Genomic DNA, 21,164 nt, shown 5'->3' with positions numbered 1-21,164 from the left:
GGAAGAGTTGCGCCTTGTCGACCCGGTTGCTCTCCACACGAGATCGCCTTCATGAAACGCCCTCGGCTTTAGGTTGGAATTAAAGCGTCGGGTCATGCGTTGTTTGCATGCTTCGGCCACTACCTGTGTCTTCTCTCGCACTTCGTCGAGAACATCGAGTTCGGCCCAGAGTGAACTGTCGTTAGAATCCTCATGGAAGTGTTGTCGTCGGAAGGATGGTTCCCCCACCTCAACCGGGATCATCGCGTCCGTTCCGTATGTTAGGCGAAAAGGTGTCTCCTTGGTTGTTGATTGTGGTGTACATTGGTATGCCCAAATGACTTCCGGTAACTCTTCAGCCCATGCTCCTTTTGCCGAACCGAGCCGCTTTTTGAGTTCAGTGAGTATAACCTTGTTCGCTGCTTCAGCCTTCCCATTTGACTGAGGATGCTCGACTGATGTGAACCGGTGCCGAATGCTGAGGTTTTCAATGAAAACGTTGAACTTCTTGTCAGTGAATTGAAGGCCATTGTCCGAAACGATGGCGTACGGGATGCCGAAGCGGGTAACCAGATTTTTCCAAACAAACTTCTGGACATTGGCTACGGAGATACAGGAGATACAGGTGAGCGGTTCGGCTTCTATCCATTTTGTAAAATAATCTACTGCGGCCAGGAGAAACTTAACTTGCCCTTTTTCCATAGGGAACGGTCCAAGTACGTCGATACCCCATAATGAGAACGGTCACGGAGAGCTGATGCTGTGTAACTCGGCGGCCGAGGCAAGGATGAGATTCCCGTGCTTTTGACACTGTACGCATTTCTTGACAAACTCGACGCAATCTCCCTTCAGAGTCGGCCAATAATAACTGGCTCGCAAGACTTTAGCCGCCATGGTTCGTCCGCCCGAGTGGGAGCCGCATATACCCTCGTGAATTTCTCGTAAGACGTAATCGGCTTGGCGACTGTCAATGCATTTAAGTAGCGGGGTGGAGAATCCTTGCCGGTAAAGTTCGTCGGCCACCATTAAATACCGAGCCGCTTGTGTGCGCATTTTCTTTGCTTCCATTGGGTCGGCCGGAAGTTCTCCATCAATGATATACTTCCGGATAGGAGTGATCCATGAGGGTGCGTCATCATCTACTGCCATGCATTCGGCTGTTACACTTGGGGACGAAATTTCAAGATGAATGGTGTTGCGCAACTGCCCGGGCTTTCGGCTACTGGCGAGCCGAGCTAACTGATCGGCTCGTTCGTTGTTATTATGCAGGATATGCCGTACTTGAACTTCACTGAAACCATCCTTCAGTCTTTGGAATAAGTGATAGTATTGCAACAAATTCGAATCCTTGACTTGGAAATTATCGTTGACCTGTTCGGCCACGATTTTCAAGTCGGTCCAGCATATGACTTTTTTTACACCCATTTCAGTTGCCAACCTGATGGAGTTTAGGTTGAAGCAATGGAGTGATTCTTGCTTCTTGTGACCTTCTCCGAAATTTGAAGACCTTTTCCTTGAGCTTTCCACGGATTGAATGATGGAGGAAGATGAATGGAATGATAGGAGAATCCCTAAGCTAAGGATGGAAGCATCCAAGCTAAAGATCCAAATGAAAGCTCACTTTCAAGCTTAGGAATGGAGGTTTTCCTAAGACTAGGTTTAGTGAGATTTTGGTGACTCTTGGAGAGAATATGGCTGAAGTAAAATTCAGAATTCTCATTCATTCAAAAGTGTTTTCAATAGTGAAGGATTCAAGCATATAAACCCACGGATCAAGGAGCCATCACATGTGCACTAAAAGTGGCGCCAATTTGAATTCAAATTTGAATTTGAATTCAAATTGAACGTCCACTTGTCCTAAGCCATGTGCAGCCCTTCCTTCTAGATTATTAATTGCATTTAGAGGTAATTTAGGGTTCATTTGAATGTACACATGTGCAACCACCTTTGGCACAAAACATGTGACTCAAATGAAACTCTAATTACTCCTAAATGTAATTAACATTCTATGATTCATGCTTTATTACTTAATCCTTCTAATTTCCTATTCTAATGGCCTAAATACAATGGCCAAGCAAATACAATGGAAAGGAAAAATTACAAGAATGAAAATGAGCCCAATATTGGGTACCAAAAGCCCAAAGGCCCATGAAGCCCAAAACTAGGCCCAACAAGCCTAAAACCTAAAATGCTACTCTATGTGGTCCAAAATACAAGACCAAAATATAGGAAACCTATACTAACATGATATATACAAGATATAAGGAAATAGCTAAAACAAGATATAGCCCATGAGAAATTCAACTTGGGCCTTCCAAGCCCATCGGGCCCATTGGGCCTTGACTGGCCTAATCCTCCATGTCTAACCCACTCCTCTTGGCTCCTTCAATATGTCACCCCTTGCTTTCCTAGGCATGATTCCATCACAACCGCATCCCAGCCAGTAAAGCTTCATACTCTGCTTGGTTATTTGACACACGAAAGCCGAACCGAAGGGATTGTTCGACTGTTATACCTGACGGGCTAGCGAGTATTATTCTGGCACCGCTACCTTGGGCATTGGACGACCCATCGACGTGCATGGTCCATGGTTCATCTTCAAAACATCCCAAGGGGGTGAGCTCGTTGACAAAGTCGGCTAGATGCTGCGACTTGATAGAACCCCTAGGCTCAAAAAGTCACATCAAAATCTGAGAGTTCTATCGACCATGCCATTATCCGGCCAGCGATCTCTGGCTTCCGGAGGACCTTTGTGATCGGGCAATCGGTTCAGACTACTACCTTGTGACTTTGGAAATATTGCCTTAACCGGCGGGCGATATTAATGAGGCTCAAAGCCACTTTTTCCAACAACTGGTAACACCTCTTGGCCTCCTGCAATGTCTGACTGATAAAGTACACGGGTTGCTGGTTACCTTGATTTTCTTGTACTAAGACGACACTCACCGAATAGCTTGATACGGCCAGGTAGACTATCATGTCAGAGTTGCTAACTGGTTTGGAGAGTATGGGAGGCGTGCTAAGACGTTCCTTGAATTGCTAGAATGACTCCTCACACTCTTGAGTCCAGCTGAAGTGCTCTGTTTTCTTTAGCAGGAGTAGGATCGGTTGGGCTATTTCGGCCAGGCGAGGAAGGAATCGGGAGAGCGAGGTGAGTCGGCCTGCTAGCTTTTGTGCTTCTTTAACAGTACCAGGGCTCTTCATGTCCAATATAGCCTGGCACTTGTCTGGGTTTGCCTCAATGCCTCGGTTAGACAACATGAATCCCAAAAACTTCCCTCCTGAGACCCCAAACACGCACTTCTCGGGATTCAGCCTCATTTGGTGTTGTCGAAGCGCTTGGAATACTTCAGCCAAGTCGCGCACATGGGCGGAGATGTTATTCGACTTTACAACCATGTCGTCAACATAAACTTCCATGCTCCGACCAATCTGGTAATGGAAAATCTTATTCATCAATCGCTAATGTTGCTCCGACATTTTTCAAGCCGAACGGCATTACTCGGTAGCAGTAGTTGGCCATTTCGGTAATGAACGTCGTCTTCTCTTCGTATTGAGGGTGCATACGGATCTGGTTGTATCCTGTGTATGCATCAAGGAAAGATAAGAATCTGTGACCGGATGCCCCATCAAAGAGTCGGTCAATATTGGGCAAGGGGTATGCGTCTTTCGGACAGGTCTTGTTCAGGTTGGTATAATCAGTACACATACGCCATTTTCCATTCGACATCCGGACCATGACAACATTGGTCAGCCATGTTGTATAGTGTACTTCTCGGATGAACTGAGCCTCTAGCAACTTTGATACCTCCACCTCTATCGCTGCCTTCCTTTCTTCCCCAGCCTTCCGACGCCGTTGAGCGATCGGCCTTGCCTCCTTACTGATTGAGAGCTTATGGAAAAGAAAATCTGGGTCGATGCCGGGCATGTCGGAGGGATGCCATGCAAACAAATCTCTATTGTCAAGAACTACCTGTCCGATAGCTAATTTCTCTTGTTCGAAGAGGACAGTTCCAAGGTAAGTGAGTTCGGAGTCAGAGACTCCTACCCGGAGAGGTTGCTTGTCTTCAATAGGTTCTACCCTTTCTTCCTGATCGATCCGAGGGTCGAGGTCCATGGCCGATTGTTGTGACACCGAGTGAACGCCCCTCGGCTCCTTAGGCGCTTCGTCATTCACTGTTAGTAATCTCAGGCTGGCAAAGTAGCATTCTCGCGTGGTTTTCTGATCGGCATGGACTGTGATGACTCGTCCTGATTTGGCCGGGAACTTCATGGATAAATGAGGAGTGGACATGACTGCCCCGAGCCGATTCAGGGATGGTCGACTGAGCAGAATATTATAAGATGTGCTGGCGTGAACTACCACATATTTAACCGAAATGTCTCGGTATTCGGCTCCTTCAAACCCAAATCGGGTTGATAACTTGATATACCCTTTTGTCTTGACTCGTTCACCTGAGAACCCAACCAGAGGTTCATCATAAGAGACTAGCTCGGATTCTGGAAAACCCAACTGCTTGAACGTGTTCCAATACAGGATGTCAGCTGAACTTCCCTGATCAACCAACGTCTTACGCACAATACAGTTGTGAATTTCAACGCTGATTACCATCGGATCATCCTGGTCCGGGTCGATGCCTTTGAAGTCAGTGTCGGTGAAAGTGATGGTGGCAAGGCGACGACGAACTGTTTCCACTGCATGAACATGCCGAACGGCTTGCAGGTGTCTCCGTTGGGTCGATGAGGATGAGCCCCCGCCAACGAATCCACCGGCTATGGTGTTGATGACTCGTCGAGGTTGTGCCGAAGGCTCGTTCTCTCTCCTCTCTCTTGACCGACTACGTTCTCTGTATGAGTGTGTTCTTGTTCTCCTCTGCTCGGGCTGATCATGTCGCCGAGACCGGTCGGCGTGTCAGGATGAGTTCGGACGGTCTATGAAACCTTGTAGTTGCCCCTGCTTGATTAGGTCTTCAATTTTGTCCTTCAAGGCCACGCATTCCTCTATTGAATGCCCTCGATTGCGATGGTACCTGCAAGACTTTGTTGTATCGGCCCTGGGGGGGTTGAAGCTCGTTTCGGGACTGCTAGCACTTCTAAGGCAAGTGCTCTAGGACGGCCGATCTGCTTGTATTGAGTGGTGATATTGGGAGTACCTTTGCCCGCGAGGAGGCTTCTTATGAGGAATAAGCTCTTTCGGACGACTGCGAAAATTAGTATCGGCCAGCTATCAGGTTTTGCCGACACCTCCGCTCGGGTCTGGTTCCGGAATTCAGCCAATTCTTCCATCTGCATGTATTTGTCGGCTCGCCGACACAAATCATCCATGGCAGTGGGAGGTTTCTTACAAATGTTGTTGGCGAAGGGCCCCAGTTTCAAGGCGGTGGTAAGGTGGTGTAGAGCTACAGCAGGATTCAGGTCTCGGATTTCGAGCGCCGCTTTGTTAAACCGGCTCATGAACGCCCGAAGGAATTCCTTCTTCTCCTGACGGATACTAACTAGCGCCAAAGAGGTCAACTGGTGGGGTCAGCATGTAGCGAATTGAATGGTGAATTGGGAAGCTAACGTGCTAAACGAGTCAATCGAGTTAGCAGGAAGTCGAGTAAACCAGCTCAGCGCTCGCCCCTTTAATGATGTTGGGAAGATTCGGCACAAGGCGGCGTCGTCAGTAGTGCTCAGAGTAACTTGAGTTAAGAACACATCCACGTGCTCATCTGGGTCGGTGGTACCATCGTACTTGTCGAGTGGCAAGGACTTCCAATGGTCAAGAAGTGCAGACTGCATGATGTTTGGTGTGAAGGGGTGTCGGTGTGCTCTGGCCGGCATTGGTTGCATCGGTCGACTGACCGAAGCATGGATGCCTAGGGCAGCAACAGAAGTGTGAGGGATAGAGGTGTGATGGCCGTGCGAATGGAACGACCCCTGAGTGTGGGTCGTCTCAGAGGGTTTCCATGTGGGATCCCGGTATTGATTTTTGAGGGCAACATTCTCTTCTCGCAACGCAGCCATCTCGGAAGCATCTCTCTCCCGTTGTTGTTTCATGGTGGCCATTTCTTCCTTCATTTGGCGCACCATGTCGGTCAAGTTTGTCTCCTCTACCGTCTCGGCATTGTCTGCCCCTGACGGGTGCTCATCTTCAGACTGGTGGTCTTCAACGTTGTTTCTTCTTGTCTTTGCCATAATGTCTTCAAAAAGTCTTCACAGCTATCCGTTCGGCCCCACGGTGGGCGCCAAAATGTACCTTCCTGATGGTACACTCGCAGTCTTCTAGGTGGTGAAGGGCCGAACAGATACTTCTGGTGGACACTTCAGGGGGGGAGGTACCTGCAAAAGGAACTCCGACACTCAAGTCAGGACAAGCACGATTTTCTAGGGCTCGTTACGTGTGACCTATTTATAATACTTGACATGGGCCTAAACATGGTGGGCCTTTTCTGACACTTACCAAATTAGGTAATACGATGCTAATCAGCTAATCATGTCTTAATCATGCGCTTATCCTTGTTAACTGTGATTTGTACTATAATCCATTTTACCTTTCGGCAGATCGCCGAGCCGACAGGCTAAGGCTTAGGAAGTTGCACGTCTTCGGTTGTTGACCGGGCCAACAAATGTTTACTCGGTTACCTTATTTGGTCGGCGTTTGGCTGAGCCGATACGTAATGTACGGAGGTGTATCATGCTGTTTGCATCGGCCTTCAGCCGAGCCGATATTACTAGCAGACTATTCTCGACCTTCGGCTGTATGCCGAGTCGATGCTAACGTCAAGGTTCATGTAGGTATGGTTAGTTCGCGTGGGTGTCTGACGGAACGGCACATGTTGGTTCACGTGACCGATAGGGTCCCTCCGGTACACTTATCAACTTCTTTATAAATAAAAAATTGAAAAAAAACACTTTGTTAGCATCACAGAGATTACATAAAATACAAATGAATTTTTCCATAGAACGACATAATTGAGTTAAATACTAGTATTACAAAAAACAAAAGGCTCAAAATCATTTTCAAGTAAACTACCAAAAATATAGGTAGCAATAATTCAACATGGCCTTTGGAAATTTGGATCAGTGACAGTGACATTCACTACAGAAACAGACTATTTAGTACAGAAAGTAGTTTCCATGAGCTTATGAACACATACTACAAACCTAAAGTCACTGATGGAAGAGCATGGGCTAAAGGCCCAACCACTAGAGCTATGGCCAGGAGATTACTTGAAGACTTGTCAGCTTCAGAGCTTAGTGGGCCTAATGGGCTTGGAGGGCCTAGGGTGCTTCTCACTTGGACTCTACTTGATTAAACACCATGTTTTATAGCACATTCTTAGAATAGGAAGTTACTTTGATTTGGTCTTGTATTTTGACCATAGATTAGGGTTTATGAGTTTTGGGCTTGTATTTGGGCTTCTTGGGCTTTGGGCTTTTGATACCCAATATTGGGCTGATTTTCTTTCTTGTAATTTTTCCTATTTCATTGTATTACTTTGACCATTGTATTTAGGTCATTAGTCTAGGAATTAGGAGGAAAACTTGTTAAATAGGATTAGGTTAAACTAGGTTTAATTTAGCTTGCATTTAAGTTACATTTGGAGTCACATGGATGGTGCCACCTTGGCTGCACATGTGAGACCCAAATGTAACCCTAAATTCAAGCTAAATCAAACCTTAATTCACTTTAGCACCTAAGTGTCCGGTGTCATACATGTGGTGAGAGATTTGAATTCAAATTTGAAAATTTGAATTCAAATCTTGGCGCCACATGTGAACCCTTCACATTGGCGCCAAGTGGCTTCCTTAACCGGTTCTATAAATGTTTCCCTCCACACTTCTTGTATTCACTTGAGATTAATGAAATTTGAGAGCATTATTGCCGAGTTTCCCCTTCAAAGTCACCAAGAGTTCTCACCTCAAAACCCTAGGAAAGTTCATCTTCTTCCCCCCTTTTGAAGTGAGCAATCCATTGCTTCTTAAGCTTGGATACTTCCCTTCAAGGCTTAGGCCTTTGTTCCTCCGAAATTCCTCCATTCTAGCCTACATTCCATTCGGTTCCAAGCTCCTTTGAAGAAGATCCGTGCCTAGGAAAAGCTAAGGAGAAGAACTACATTCACTCCTCCTACCTTCTCCATCAATCACTGTCAAATCAAGTTCACTTATCATTTCAAAGGCAACGTTTGTTTAACATCATGACTGATACCGCAAAACTTTCTTAAGAATTGTGTTTGTGGCATCCATTGTTTGTTTATTATAATGTTGACACTTATATTAGTGTGAACCTAAAATATAAAAAATAAACTAAGGAGGAAAAAATTATTGCTTCAAAAAGTACTTATGCCAGAATAGACAAGGATTACAAACAATCACATATAGAAAACATACTGTAGAGTTGAAGCGGTGATGGAAATACTAGGAGAAGTGAAGGATGTTCTTCTCCTTGAATTTGCCTAGGCTTGGATCTCTTCAAAGGAGACTTGAATCCGCAGCTAAGAACACTTGAAGAAGGATGATTCTCGGTTGGAATAAGGCTTAAGCCTTGGATGGAAGCATCCAAGCTTAAGGTGCAAGGGAAAGCTCACTTCAAAGAGGAGGAAATCCTAGAAGGGTTCCTAAGGTGAAGCTTTCTCTCATGGTGACTCTTGAACGAAATTTGGCTGAATAAGCTCTCAAATTTCATTATTCTCAAAAGTGAATACAAAGAGTGGAAGAATCACTTAAGTAGGGTTCCAAGTGTGCAACTTTGGGCGCCTAAATCCAAGGCTACATGTGGCGCCCAAAATTTGAATTCAAACTTGAAATTTGAATTCAAATTTTGGCTCCCATGTGCTAGTCCGAAAATTTAGGTGCCTAGATGCATTTAGGTTTGATTTGAGAGTTATTTAGGGTTAATTTGAGTGGCACATGTTCAGCCACCCATGGTGCTAAACATGTGACTCAAATGTAACTTAAATGACTTCCAAATTAAACCTAGTTTAACCTATTTTACCTATTTAAGTAATTCTTGTATATTCCTAATCTAATGACCTAAATACAATGGTCAAACAAATACAATGGAAAGGAAAAATTACAAGAATGAAAATGAGCCCAATATTGGGTACCAAAAGCCCAAAGGCCCATGAAGCCCAAAACTAGGCCCAACAAGCCTAAAACCTAAAATGCTACTCTATGTGGTCCAAAATACAAGACCAAAATATATGATACCTATACTAACATGATGTATACAAAACATATGAAAATAGCTATAACAAAATATGGCCCATGAAAAGTTCAACTTGGGCCTTCCCAGGCCCATCAAGCCCATTGGGCCCTGACTGGCCCAAACCTTCATGTCTAGCCAACTCCTCTTGGCTCCTTCAATATGTCACCTCTTGCCTTCCTAGGCAGGATTCCATCATCCCCTCCCTCTTGAAAAGGATTTGTCCTCAAATCACGAGGATGCATGGAATAAGAAACATCACCTACATACACAACAAACCATGTATAAGAGGTGACATGTTTATGATGAGAAAATGGATTATGGATCCTAAGAGGAGTCCTTATATCTAGCCTAAGAAAAAATAAACTATCAAAATTAGACTCCCTAAAAGTAGAAATAGGCTCCTCTCCTAAGCATAACCTAGAAGTAAAACCTAAGAATGTAATAACACTATGACTAAGACAATGAAAAGAATGATTTTTAAACACTACAATATCTTGCCTAAAATACCCTAAATGGTAGCCTAGGCTTTTCCTAAAATATAAAGAAAAGAATACTAGAAAACGTCCTAAACAATTTTGAATCATATTGTTTGGTAGATAAAATGTCTTGGAAAATCTTGAAAACTCATATAAACTATTTTTGTCTTGTAGGGAAGGGTGCAAATTAAGTCCAAATAAAGATGAACTTCCCATAAGATCAAAAATAGAATATGAAATATGACAAGATGTATCTATCAAACAATATATTCCAAAATTTGGGTGCTTTATTAGAACAACTATGGTAGAAGGATTCCTAAAGAGAGGAAGGCTATCTTCCTTGGGCACCTCCAAGGAAGTAGCACAAGAAGTGGAACTAAATGTAGTCCACTCCTTCTTCACTACATCTTGAAGTTGAGATTCATTTTTCTTTAGAATGATTTGTTCTTGAATCTCTACTTCATGACTAGTGGTATGATTAGGGTAAGAGTTAAGGTCTTTATTTATGAAGAGAGTATTTTGTAAATGATTTTTAGTGGTAGAACAACTTTCTTCACTCACAAGTCCTTTAGAGGAATTATTTTCCTCCTTACTCTTCCCTAAGAGCAATGCCTTTTTTCTTTCTTTTTCTCTTGTTTTTCTCAATTTTTCTTTTGCTAAAAGTTTCTCTCTCTTTTGTTTAATAATGTGAATTTCTTCCTCTAAAATTGCAATTTGTGCTTTTTTTTCAAGTTTTTCTTTTTCTTTTTGTAAAACTTCTTGCTTTGTCCAAGGTGTTAGTGATTTAAGCCTTTGAGTAGAATGTGAAAAACCTTTTGGAGAGCTTAATTCACTACCACTTGAGAAATATTTTCTCATGATTAAACAAAAGAATTTTTTTTTTTTTTTGTATATGCTATGCAAAAAGTTATAAAATGTTTTTGGTATTTTCTAGGAATGAAAATAGCACTTGGAAGTCTAAGTGTACAAGTTGCACTATCAAGGGAGGTGAGCTACAAAGAGCCACTTAATAACCAAGCCTTTTCAAGTGGAAATCACTAAACTCCTTTGTGATACTTCCAATTCCCCAAAACTTTTCACAAAAATTTTGAATGCTTTTTCACAATTTGTTTGTTTTTGAGACTAAACTAAACGTGAGCAAGTAAATCTACACAAGTCTAGACGTTTCAAGGCAGCAAAATAAAGCAATTAAAAGACAAAGAACTTAAAGGAAACAATGTAAGCAACTAGTCGGATATCCTAAGTGGAAGCTTGAAACATATGAAATTTCCAAGCCACTTCCACTAGCACTACACGTGAGGATGCTAACAAGGAGTTAGATATACCTGACCAGCTTCTTAATACTCCCTCCAAGCTTTACAAATTGATTTTAAAATACAAGAGAGATTGCAAAATTTAAACTAGCCTAGAAAGCAATAAATGGCGGTTTTGGTGACCAATTTAGTGACGGATTGTTGTGCAAATTTTCCAACACTTAATCAAGTGTTTAATCCGCCACTAATCCTTCAATATGATGCTACTGGACCTGCAAAAGAAACACAACAAAGAGGTTAATGGTGGCTGCCTCACAAGGTGAAAGGAATGGTCACTCAAGTGAAGGAAGTTTAGGAGAAGTTTTGGTCACTAAATTAGGTCAAATTTTTAGGTCTTAGTGTCCAAACTTTTCCTACTCTTTGTTGAGCAATGCTTGATCCTTGAGCAAGGATTTGAGGCCACTTCCAGCACAGGGAAATTATTGAAAGAAAACTAGACAAGCAATAAAGCACAATTTGGAAAGCTTATACCAAAAGTTAAGAGTAATATGTATATATGACAAGACTCAAAGAGGTTCAACAAGTAAAACTGGAAAATAAGACTCCAAATAAAGCTAGCACTCAGTTAGGAATGTTCCTAGATAGGTACTAGAGTAGATGAACAAAACAAAAAAAATTTGAAAGCAATTGGATAAGTATAGCACAAGTAGTAGTCAAAACAATAACAAGGAATCAAGTGATTTTTCACCAATGTACACCTCTCGGCTTTTTCACTTTAAAATGCTTTCTCTAATTTTTTTTTTAATTCTTTCTTTTTCTATATTCAAGTTAAGAGTCCAGAGAGTATATTTGCCTTTTGTTTCAAATTTTTCTAAGATTCCAAGCTATAGAAACCGTGACTACAAGTTAGACAAAAATTCAAGTGAAAACAAGGAAACTAGTGCACTAGTTTTTAGGTTTTGTCTTGGATTCTTTTGTACACTTTTCTTCTTTGAATCTTTGTACTTTTCTTTTGATTTAGGCTCTGTTTTTGTCTCTGTTTTCAGCCTATTTACTTTTTAAAATTTGAATCCAAAAGATAGTGCACTAGAAGTAAGATTAAGCACTTGAAATTTTGAGTCACAAAATTTTTTTATAAGATTTTTCAATGGAAATGTGATTTGAAAACTTAAGACACAATGGAAACCTAACTCTAAAGAAACTTACTAGAACTAATAGCAAGTTATGAACACAATAAGGTAAAAGAAAAAGCACATATAGGAGGCAAGGACAATAAGCAATCCGAGAGCAACAAATTGATGAACTAGACACAAAGAAAATTTAGGCAACATGCTATTCAAGGAATTTTAAGACATATAAAGACTACACAAACATACTAAGACAAAACATGAATTAAAAACCAAAATCTAAATGCAATGTATGCATGAGGTCCAATCACGGACACATACAAGAATGGAGAAACTCAAAGAAAACAAATTATAAGCACAAGCAAAAAGTTCCTAAACAAGTTGATTGAGGAAGAAAAATCAAGAACAATCAACCAATGGATCTATGAACACAAGAACATCAACAATATAGATCCGAAAATTGAAACTCAAATTAAGCCAAGACAAACACAAGAACACAAGAACACGGACACAAAAATGAAGAACACTTATCTCCTTGAAGACCTTGCTCTTGATACCAAAAATGATGGAAATACTAGGAGAAGTGAAGGATGTTCTTCTCCTTGAATTTGCCTAGGCTTGGATCTCTTCAAAGGAGACTTGAATCCGCAGCTAAGAACACTTGAAGAAGGATGATTCTCGGTTGGAATAAGGCTTAAGCCTTGGATGGAAGCATCCAAGCTTAAGGTGCAAGGGAAAGCTCACTTCAAAGAGGAGGAAATCCTAGAAGGGTTCCTAAGGTGAAGCTTTCTCTCATGGTGACTCTTGAACGAAATTTGGCTGAATAAGCTCTCAAATTTCATTATTCTCAAAAGTGAATACAAAGAGTGGAAGAATCACTTAAGTAGGGTTCCAAGTGTGCAACTTTGGGCGCCTAAATCCAAGGCTACATGTGGCGCCCAAAATTTGAATTCAAACTTGAAATTTGAATTCAAATTTTGGCTCCCATGTGCTAGTCCGAAAATTTAGGTGCCTAGATGCATTTAGGTTTGATTTGAGAGTTATTTAGGGTTAATTTGAGTGGCACATGTTCAGCCACCCATGGTGCTAAACATGTGACTCAAATGTAACTTAAATGACTTCCAAATTAAACCTAGTTTAACCTATTTTACCTATTTAAGTAATTCTTGTATATTCCTAATCTAATGACCTAAATACAATGGTCAAACAAATACAATGGAAAGGAAAAATTACAAGAATGAAAATGAGCCCAATATTGGGTACCAAAAGCCCAAAGGCCCATGAAGCCCAAAACTAGGCCCAACAAGCCTAAAACCTAAAATGCTACTCTATGTGGTCCAAAATACAAGACCAAAATATATGATACCTATACTAACATGATGTATACAAAACATATGAAAATAGCTATAACAAAATATGGCCCATGAAAAGTTCAACTTGGGCCTTCCCAGGCCCATCAGGCCCATTGGGCCCTGACTGGCCCAAACCTTTATGTCTAGCCAACTCCTCTTGGCTCCTTCAATATGTCACCTCTTGCCTTCCTAGGCAGGATTCCATCAAGCGGCAAGTGGTGATTAGTATCTTGGACGTTTATTGTTGATTTAAAATTGAACTAAATTCATCAGCATCGTTTCCGGCAAATAACTGCAAACATGTATAATTCACTAGTCAACTATATAAATCCAACATGACTTAAAATTCTTGCACACTACAACAATTGTGCGCCAAAATTGCAATCAAAAGGAAGGAAAACAAAGGTTAGAGCATCAAAAGAGTGATCATTAAAACAAAGAAGCAGGCCGAATACAATAAATTCATGGAGGAAGGAAAAATAGATAAAAAAAATTCAAAGAGAGATCAAAAATTCATATCACATCATGTTTAATACCAGTGTCCCTTATTAGCATTGTTCTAACCCATTCTTTCTTTTAAAGATGAGTATAATCAAGCAAAAAATGAAGGTATTACATAAATCATTAGTCTCTATCCTTATCATTAAAATTCCTGAAAAAGTGAAATATCCAAGACAAAATTAAAGTAATACAATAAAAAATTTGGTTGGGTGAACCGAGAAAAAAAAGTTATAATAGGGAAGAAAATGACTGAATTCTTATTGCCTGTGTCAAACATACAACACTACATAGAAACCTCACAATGCTCACGCATACAACACTACATAGAAACCTAACAATGCTCACGCATACCCCACAACAAATAGTAAAGCAATAACAGAATTGTGACAAATTGTTTCTGAAAGCTGTTGAATCATTTGATTTTCCTTTATATTTATAAAAGATAAAATCTGACCACTTCTTGGGTTTCTTGGTAAGTAACACGAGTAACAAAATTCAAACACACAATATCATAGGTCCCCCGTAACAATAAAAACAAGAAGTAACAAAGAAAATAAATAATAGAAGATAGAATCAGAGTTTATTACTCTGCCAAGGGAAGAGTCACCTTCAAACATAAGCGAGAATTTTTGAAATGAGGTTTTCATCTCATAAGCGAAACGCATAACAGAGCAGAGAAGCGAAGAAAGCCACAAACAGAGTAGAGATTCGATGAAATACCTAACAGAGAAGGAGGCGTCATGGCTGGCGAGGGAGGCGTCTTTCCCGAATGTCTGCTAGGGCAAGAGCTGTGTTACAGAGTCTTTCCGGAAGGAGATGTGTTGTTTTAACTTAAGCCCACTGGTTCCTCTCTGATAGCGGGTTTATGAGCCCCAAAGTGAAAAAAAATAGCGGGTTTATGAGCCCCGAAATTAAAAAAACTCATAAGTCAAATTCATGCCAACTTTAGACATTATGAAAACAAAAGATTATAAAAAATTATAACTCAAATTATAATAAATATTTTGATAATAAATTTATTATATATTAAAATTAATTAAATATTTTTATCAAAGAAATTCATACAGATTTTAGATTTTATTTACTATGTTTTATAATCAAAACATATTCAATATTAAATCAAAAGATAATAAAAATTATAACTAAAATCATAATAAATGTTTTGATAATAAATTTAGTATATATTAAATTAATTAAATATTTATATTTAAGAAATTGTTACAGATTTTAAATATATATTTTCAAGTATTTATTTTATTAAATTAATTCAAAATTAATTATATTTTATCACTTTTTAATAAAGTGAGTAAATAATAATAAATTAACAAATTTTAAAATATAATGTTTTTACGAATATAGTGACTAAAAGTATTATAATAAATAATGAAATTAATTAAATTAAATTTTATAATGGTTATTTTTTTAATGATGCTAAATTAAATATTTTAATTATTTTATAATGAATTAAATAAAAAGATAATAAAATATGTTAATTAATATTTTAAATAAAATACATTAAAATATTTTAACCAAAAGAAATCAAGTATTATATCGAAAGATGAATAATTGATTTAGTATATATATACCTAATTTTATTTAAATTATATATTGAATTTAATTTTTACGTATGAATTTTTTATTACTAAAACAATTAAATTATTTGTTTAAATAGATTTATATTATAAACAATATAAATAGTCTATAAAAAAAAACACAATATTTTTTAAAAATAATGTAATTTACTCCGTCCACATACAAAAATTAATAAACGTACAAAGTAATCAAATATATTTAAAATTAAATAGGTCAAACTAAAGTTTTTACTATAATATCTGTTTAGTTTAAAAGCATAGGCTGCCTTAAAAGATTTAGCATATACTATTTATAAAAAAAAACTTATATTACACTTAAAAGATTGATCTACCTGAATAAAAATGAATAATAATATTAGTTATTATTATTATTATAATAAATTTAATGACTATATATAATATATTAAAATTATATATACTATAATATATTAAAAGATTGATCTATTTTAATAAAAATGAATACTAATAATAATTATTATTATTATATTAAATTTATAATAATATATTGAAATTATATATACTTTTATTTATGTTTTTAAATATTAAACTTGTTGATTTATATAATAAAGTGAAATTTATAAGTCTAAAAATTTGTATACTTTATCTTTTAATCAATAGTTTTATTGAGTTTTGCTTATATATATATATATATTGGACAAGATAAGAAGATAAGGAAAATAATCCTTATAATGTGTGTTTGGATGAAAAATTTTACAAATTTAAAGAATTTTAAATTCTTATTATTTGAATTATTTGATGCTATGGAAGTTTATGGCTTCAAGAGTACCATCAAAACAAGAGTAAGAGAGGACCATCTTCATTTTTTACACAACGGGATACTAAAGTGAATGCTATAAAACACGGGTTTGTGGAGTAGTTTTATATTGTTATAAATTTGCTGAAATGATTTTGTAATATAGTTCTGTTGAAATGATTTTGTAATTTTAAGGGAAACATTTTCAATCCATGAAATTATAATGAGTGTGCATGCTTTGTAAATTATCACTTGAGAGTGCAAACGAGAGGTTAGAGTTGTTTGAGGCTAATTTGATGGTGTTTCATTCTATCGTTGACCGTGAGTAGTTATTACAATGTCAATTAATTCATATGCTATTTCCGTTCCTTTTTCTTTGTGATACATATGAATATATAGTTCTAATATTTATTCATTTAAATCAATTCTAACTCATATTTTTCACAATATTAGGATACTTGAAAACATAAGATCGAGTAATACCTGTCATATTAACAACTTTCATGCAAAATAAATATATCTCCATTTTTTACGTTGTGCTTATTTCTTTCATAAATCTAAATTAGATTAATTTATAAGTTTGCTTTTAAGCATAAAAATTAAGAAATTAAAGGATATTATTTTATTAACAAAAAATAAGAAATTTTTAATTTTTAACTAAAAGTTTACATTTTAAAATTAAAAAATTATGAAATTAGAAAGACATTTTTTAATAAACAACTAAATTAGTTAATTATTATTTATTTTATATTTGTGGACATTATCTTCTTATAGTTATTTTAATGAATTTTATAGAATGTTTTAAAGGTTTTTAATAATTATTAGTATTTTAATAATGAATATTTATGAAAATTAATTTTTGTAATAGTCTATTAAAACTAAAACGGAACGGGCCGTTCTAACACATAAATTTATGATCAATAAGCAAATACAGAACGGCTCATTCCCAAAGTGGAACGGGTCGTTCTAACACATGAATTTATGATCACTACACAAATACAGAACGGTCCGTTCCACTTTGGGAACGGGCCATTCCGAACATGGCTGTTGTACCTTAAAATGTGATACCAGAACGGGTCGTTCTGGTTTCAGAACGGGCCGTTCTAGATATACATGCTTCTTTTGTTGTTTTTCTTATATTTAAATATAAATTTATAAGTTTAATATCTCTATGGGTTCCTATGAGAAACCTAAGGGAATCCATTTGTAATTGTAAGAGACAATTATATGAGTAAGATGTTTATTGTATGGATTAGAGTGCTCTGTGGGTTCTTAAGAGAAACCTGGGAGAAATAAACAAACTATGCAAGTTTATATTTTGCTTTTGATTGTTCTGTTGTATTTCTTGTTGCATGAGATGTATGAATATCTATTTAATTCCACAAATAGATGAGTTTTGATTTGAATTTAACATGTTTGGTATTTCAATTATGAAAAAAATTATGTTATTCAATTTTTGTTATTTGTGTTATGGTATGTGGGGTAGAGGGTGTCACACAAATGATATATATTTATTATTAATAAATAAATAAAAAATATATTATTATTTTATAATGTCGCCACCCGCCGAAACGGACGTTGGCATTCGCGACGATGGTTGGACTCTTTTTAGTTTTGGAAATGTTGGATTGTTAGAACGACTTATTCTCAAACTGAGACCTCATCGAGCTAACAATTTTATTTAAATGACTCTCACCAATCCATGTTAATCCCAAGCGGGACCCTCCATGGATTAGTGGTTTTCATAAAAAGAAGGGTTCTTGGAGTCGCCACCAATATTTTACTCAAAACATTGGAAAAAGATATAAGGCAATTGATTTTCATAAATCAACCTTGGCCATTACAACCAGAGTCGGGTAAGGGAGTCGATTACGTGCGAGGAAGGTGTTAGCACCCCACAACGCCCCTTTCGGGTTCCCTATGACGGATTATTTCATAAATAACAATGTAAAATTACTAAATTACCCCCATTTATTAGAAACGATTATAGATTAAATATTTACATGATGAAAGCTCTAAACATGCAATGCGACAATCAAAAAATCAATAAAAGCGGTAAAAGAAAGGATTTAGAAAGAAACCTCCGAAGCGGGCTTTTATATATATCAGAACAACGTTAGGAGGCTTTTTGGCGCTCCTTCCCACTACACGTCCGCTCGCTCTTTTCCCCTAAAGACAAATTTTTACTATGGAAATCAAAGAGATTTCCCTTCGACTTGTTCGAATCTCAAGCTAATGGCTCATGACTCAAGAACTTCGTCGGATCGGCTCCCGGAGAGACATCTAGGGCAGAGAAAAGCTCAAAACCCAAGAATACTCAGTAGGAGGGTTGAGGAATGTGTAAAAAGTGTGGAAGGACGTGCAAATGACGTCCTATTTATAGGATTGAGGCGCAATACGGCCTGGGAGGTCAATATGGCCCGTACTGGGTTTTTGAACTACAGTACGGCCGTATTGAATTTGGTACGGCCGTACTGAAGTTTTTTGAACTATAGTACGGCCGTATTGAATTTGGTACGGCCGTACTGAAGTTCAAAAACTTCAGTACGACCGTATTGAGTTCACTACGGCCGTATTGCAGTTCAAATGGCTCAGTACGGCCGTACTGAACCTCTGGGAGGGCGTATTGAGCTCCAATCCTCGCACACCCTTATTCTAAGCTACTCTAAGACTTCTAGACTTACAAAGAATCATCCTAGGGTCTTCCAGGAGTCCTTCCGGCTGACTTTCCTTCGGTCTTCGAGAGTCTTTGAGTCTTATTTCCGACCCAGACAATTTTAGGGGTCTACAGCTGCCCCCCCTTTACTTAGTCAAACGGCTTTTTGGTGTACCGGTTGATAAGTAAAGGAGTTGACCCAATTGTCCGGGGAACAGGCCACCCTTCCGACTTGTAGTGTCTTCAGGTGGGAAAACTGTTGAGTAGCCTCTCCAGGTTGAGTATTAGTCGTCGCCTCTCCAGGCTCGTTGCATACCTCGGTGTTTCTGACAACCTCGGTAGCGTGAGTTTGCCCTCTCCAGGGTGTGCATGCCTCCATGTTTCTGACGATGTTGGCAGCTGCGTACCTCCGTGTTTCTGACGACGGGGTAGCTGAGTATTAGTCGTCGCCTCTCCAGGCTCGTTGCATACCTTGGTGTTTCTGACAACCTCGGCAGCTGCATACCTCCGTGTTTCTGACGACGGGGTAGCTGAGTATTAGTCGTCGCCTCTCCAGGCTCGTTGCATACCTTGGTGTTTCTGACAACCTCAGTAGCGTGAGTTTCCCTCTCCAGGGTGTGCATGCCTCCATGTTTCTGACGATGTTGGCAGCTGCATACCTCCGTGTTTCTGACGACGGGGTAGCTGAGTATTAGTCGTCGCCTCTCCAGGCTCGTGCATACCTTGGTGTTTCTGACAACCTCGGCAGCTGCATACCTCCGTGTTTCTGACGACGGGGTAGCTGAGTATTAGTCGTCGCCTCTCCAGGCTCGTTGCATACCTTGGTGTTTCTGACATCCTCGGCAGCTGCATACCTCCGTGTTTCTGACGACGGGGTAGCTGAGTATTAGTCGTCGCCTCTCCAGGCTCGTTGCATACCATGGTGTTTCTGACAACCTCGGCAGCTGCATACCTCCGTGCTTCGACGATTGTTGTTGATTTTGATGCCGCTGAGGGCTGGAAAACGCAGGGATCCGTCTAGGGGATGTGCAGTTACTCATAGGTTCTTGTGTCCCAACTTTCCATTGCGTAGTTGGTGCCCACTGGGGAAATTCTGATTCCTTGGGGATTGTAGACCCCTAAAATTGTCCGGGTCGGAAATAAAGCTTGAAGACTCTCGAAGACTGAAGGATAATCAGCCAGAAGGACTCCTGGAAAGCCCTAGGAGGGTTCTCTGTAGGTCTAGAGGTCTTAGAATAGCTAAAAATAAGGAAGTGGAGGGAAAAAGCCCAATACGGCCGTACTGAACTTAATACGGCCGTATTGAAGCTTCAATACGGCCGTACTGAAGTCAGTACGACCGTATTGACACTTCAATACGACCGCTGCGAACTCAATACGGGCGTATTGAAATTTCTGACTTTCAATACGACCGTATTGAGCTCCAATACGACCGTATTGAAGTTCAAAAATTTCAATACGGCCGTATTGGCCCTGTAGGCCGTATTGCGCCTATTCCCTATAAATATGACGTCAATTGGACGTCATTCCACACTTTTTTACTCAGTTTTGACTCCCTCCTTGAGTATTCTGGGGTTTTTGAGCAGTGTTCTGCCCTAGAAATCTCTCTGGGAGTCGATCCGACGAAGTTCCGGAATTCCGAGCACTTAGCTTGGAGATTCGAACCTAGTCGAAGGGAAATCCTCCGGATTTCCATAGTCAAAAGTTTTTAGGAAGGAGCGAGCGAGCTTGTAGAGCGAGGGAACGCCAAAAAGCTTCCCAGTCTTACTCAATATATATAAAAGCACGCTTCAAGAGGTTTCTTCTTAAATCCTTCCTTTTACTGCTTTCTGTGTGCATATTTAAACTGTCATCATGTAGATAGTCAATTCATAATTGTTTAGAATAAATAGGGGTAATTTAGTAATTTTATACTGTTCTGTTAAAAATAATCTGTCATAGGGAACCCGAAAGGGGCGCTGTGGGGTGCTAACACCTTCCCCACGCGTAACCGACTCCCTTACCCAACTCTGGTTGTAGTGGCCAAAGTTGATTTTTAAATCAATTGCCTTATCCCTTTTTCCAATGTTTTGAGTAAAACATTGGTGGCGACTCCACGAACCCTCCTTTTGCGAAAACCACTAATCCATGGAGGGTCCCGCTTGGGATTAATATGGATTAGTGAGCCTTTTAATAAAATTGCTCGTTTGACGAGGTCTCAGTTTGAGAATAAGTCATTCTAGCAATCCACTATTTTTAAACAAATAAACGAGTCCAACCATCCTTCGCGAATGCCGAAAGCCCG

General features: G+C 39.1%; 2 protein-coding genes across 2 annotated transcripts; both read right to left on the bottom strand.

Moving 5' to 3' along the window:
* Positions 1–723: 723 nt before the first annotated feature.
* On the bottom strand, positions 724–1,404 carry LOC145955045 (uncharacterized). Its single transcript, XM_083069743.1, has one exon. The coding sequence runs from the start codon at positions 1,402–1,404 to the stop codon at positions 724–726; it is 681 nt and encodes a 226-aa protein (XP_082925869.1).
* A 1,614-nt stretch (positions 1,405–3,018) lies between these two features.
* LOC145955039 (uncharacterized) lies at positions 3,019–5,433 on the bottom strand. Its single transcript, XM_083069738.1, has 3 exons — positions 5,133–5,433; positions 3,482–4,674; positions 3,019–3,411 (listed from the first exon to the last, which is right to left on the bottom strand). The coding sequence occupies exons 1-3, from the start codon at positions 5,431–5,433 to the stop codon at positions 3,019–3,021; spliced, it is 1,887 nt and encodes a 628-aa protein (XP_082925864.1).
* Positions 5,434–21,164: the final 15,731 nt, after the last annotated feature.

This window comes from Cajanus cajan, chromosome 1, assembly GCF_000230855.2.
Source record: "Cajanus cajan strain Asha chromosome 1, NIPB_CcT2T_4, whole genome shotgun sequence".
NCBI lineage: Eukaryota > Viridiplantae > Streptophyta > Magnoliopsida > Fabales > Fabaceae > Cajanus > Cajanus cajan.
This window is presented reverse-complemented; position numbering and strand designations above follow the sequence as displayed.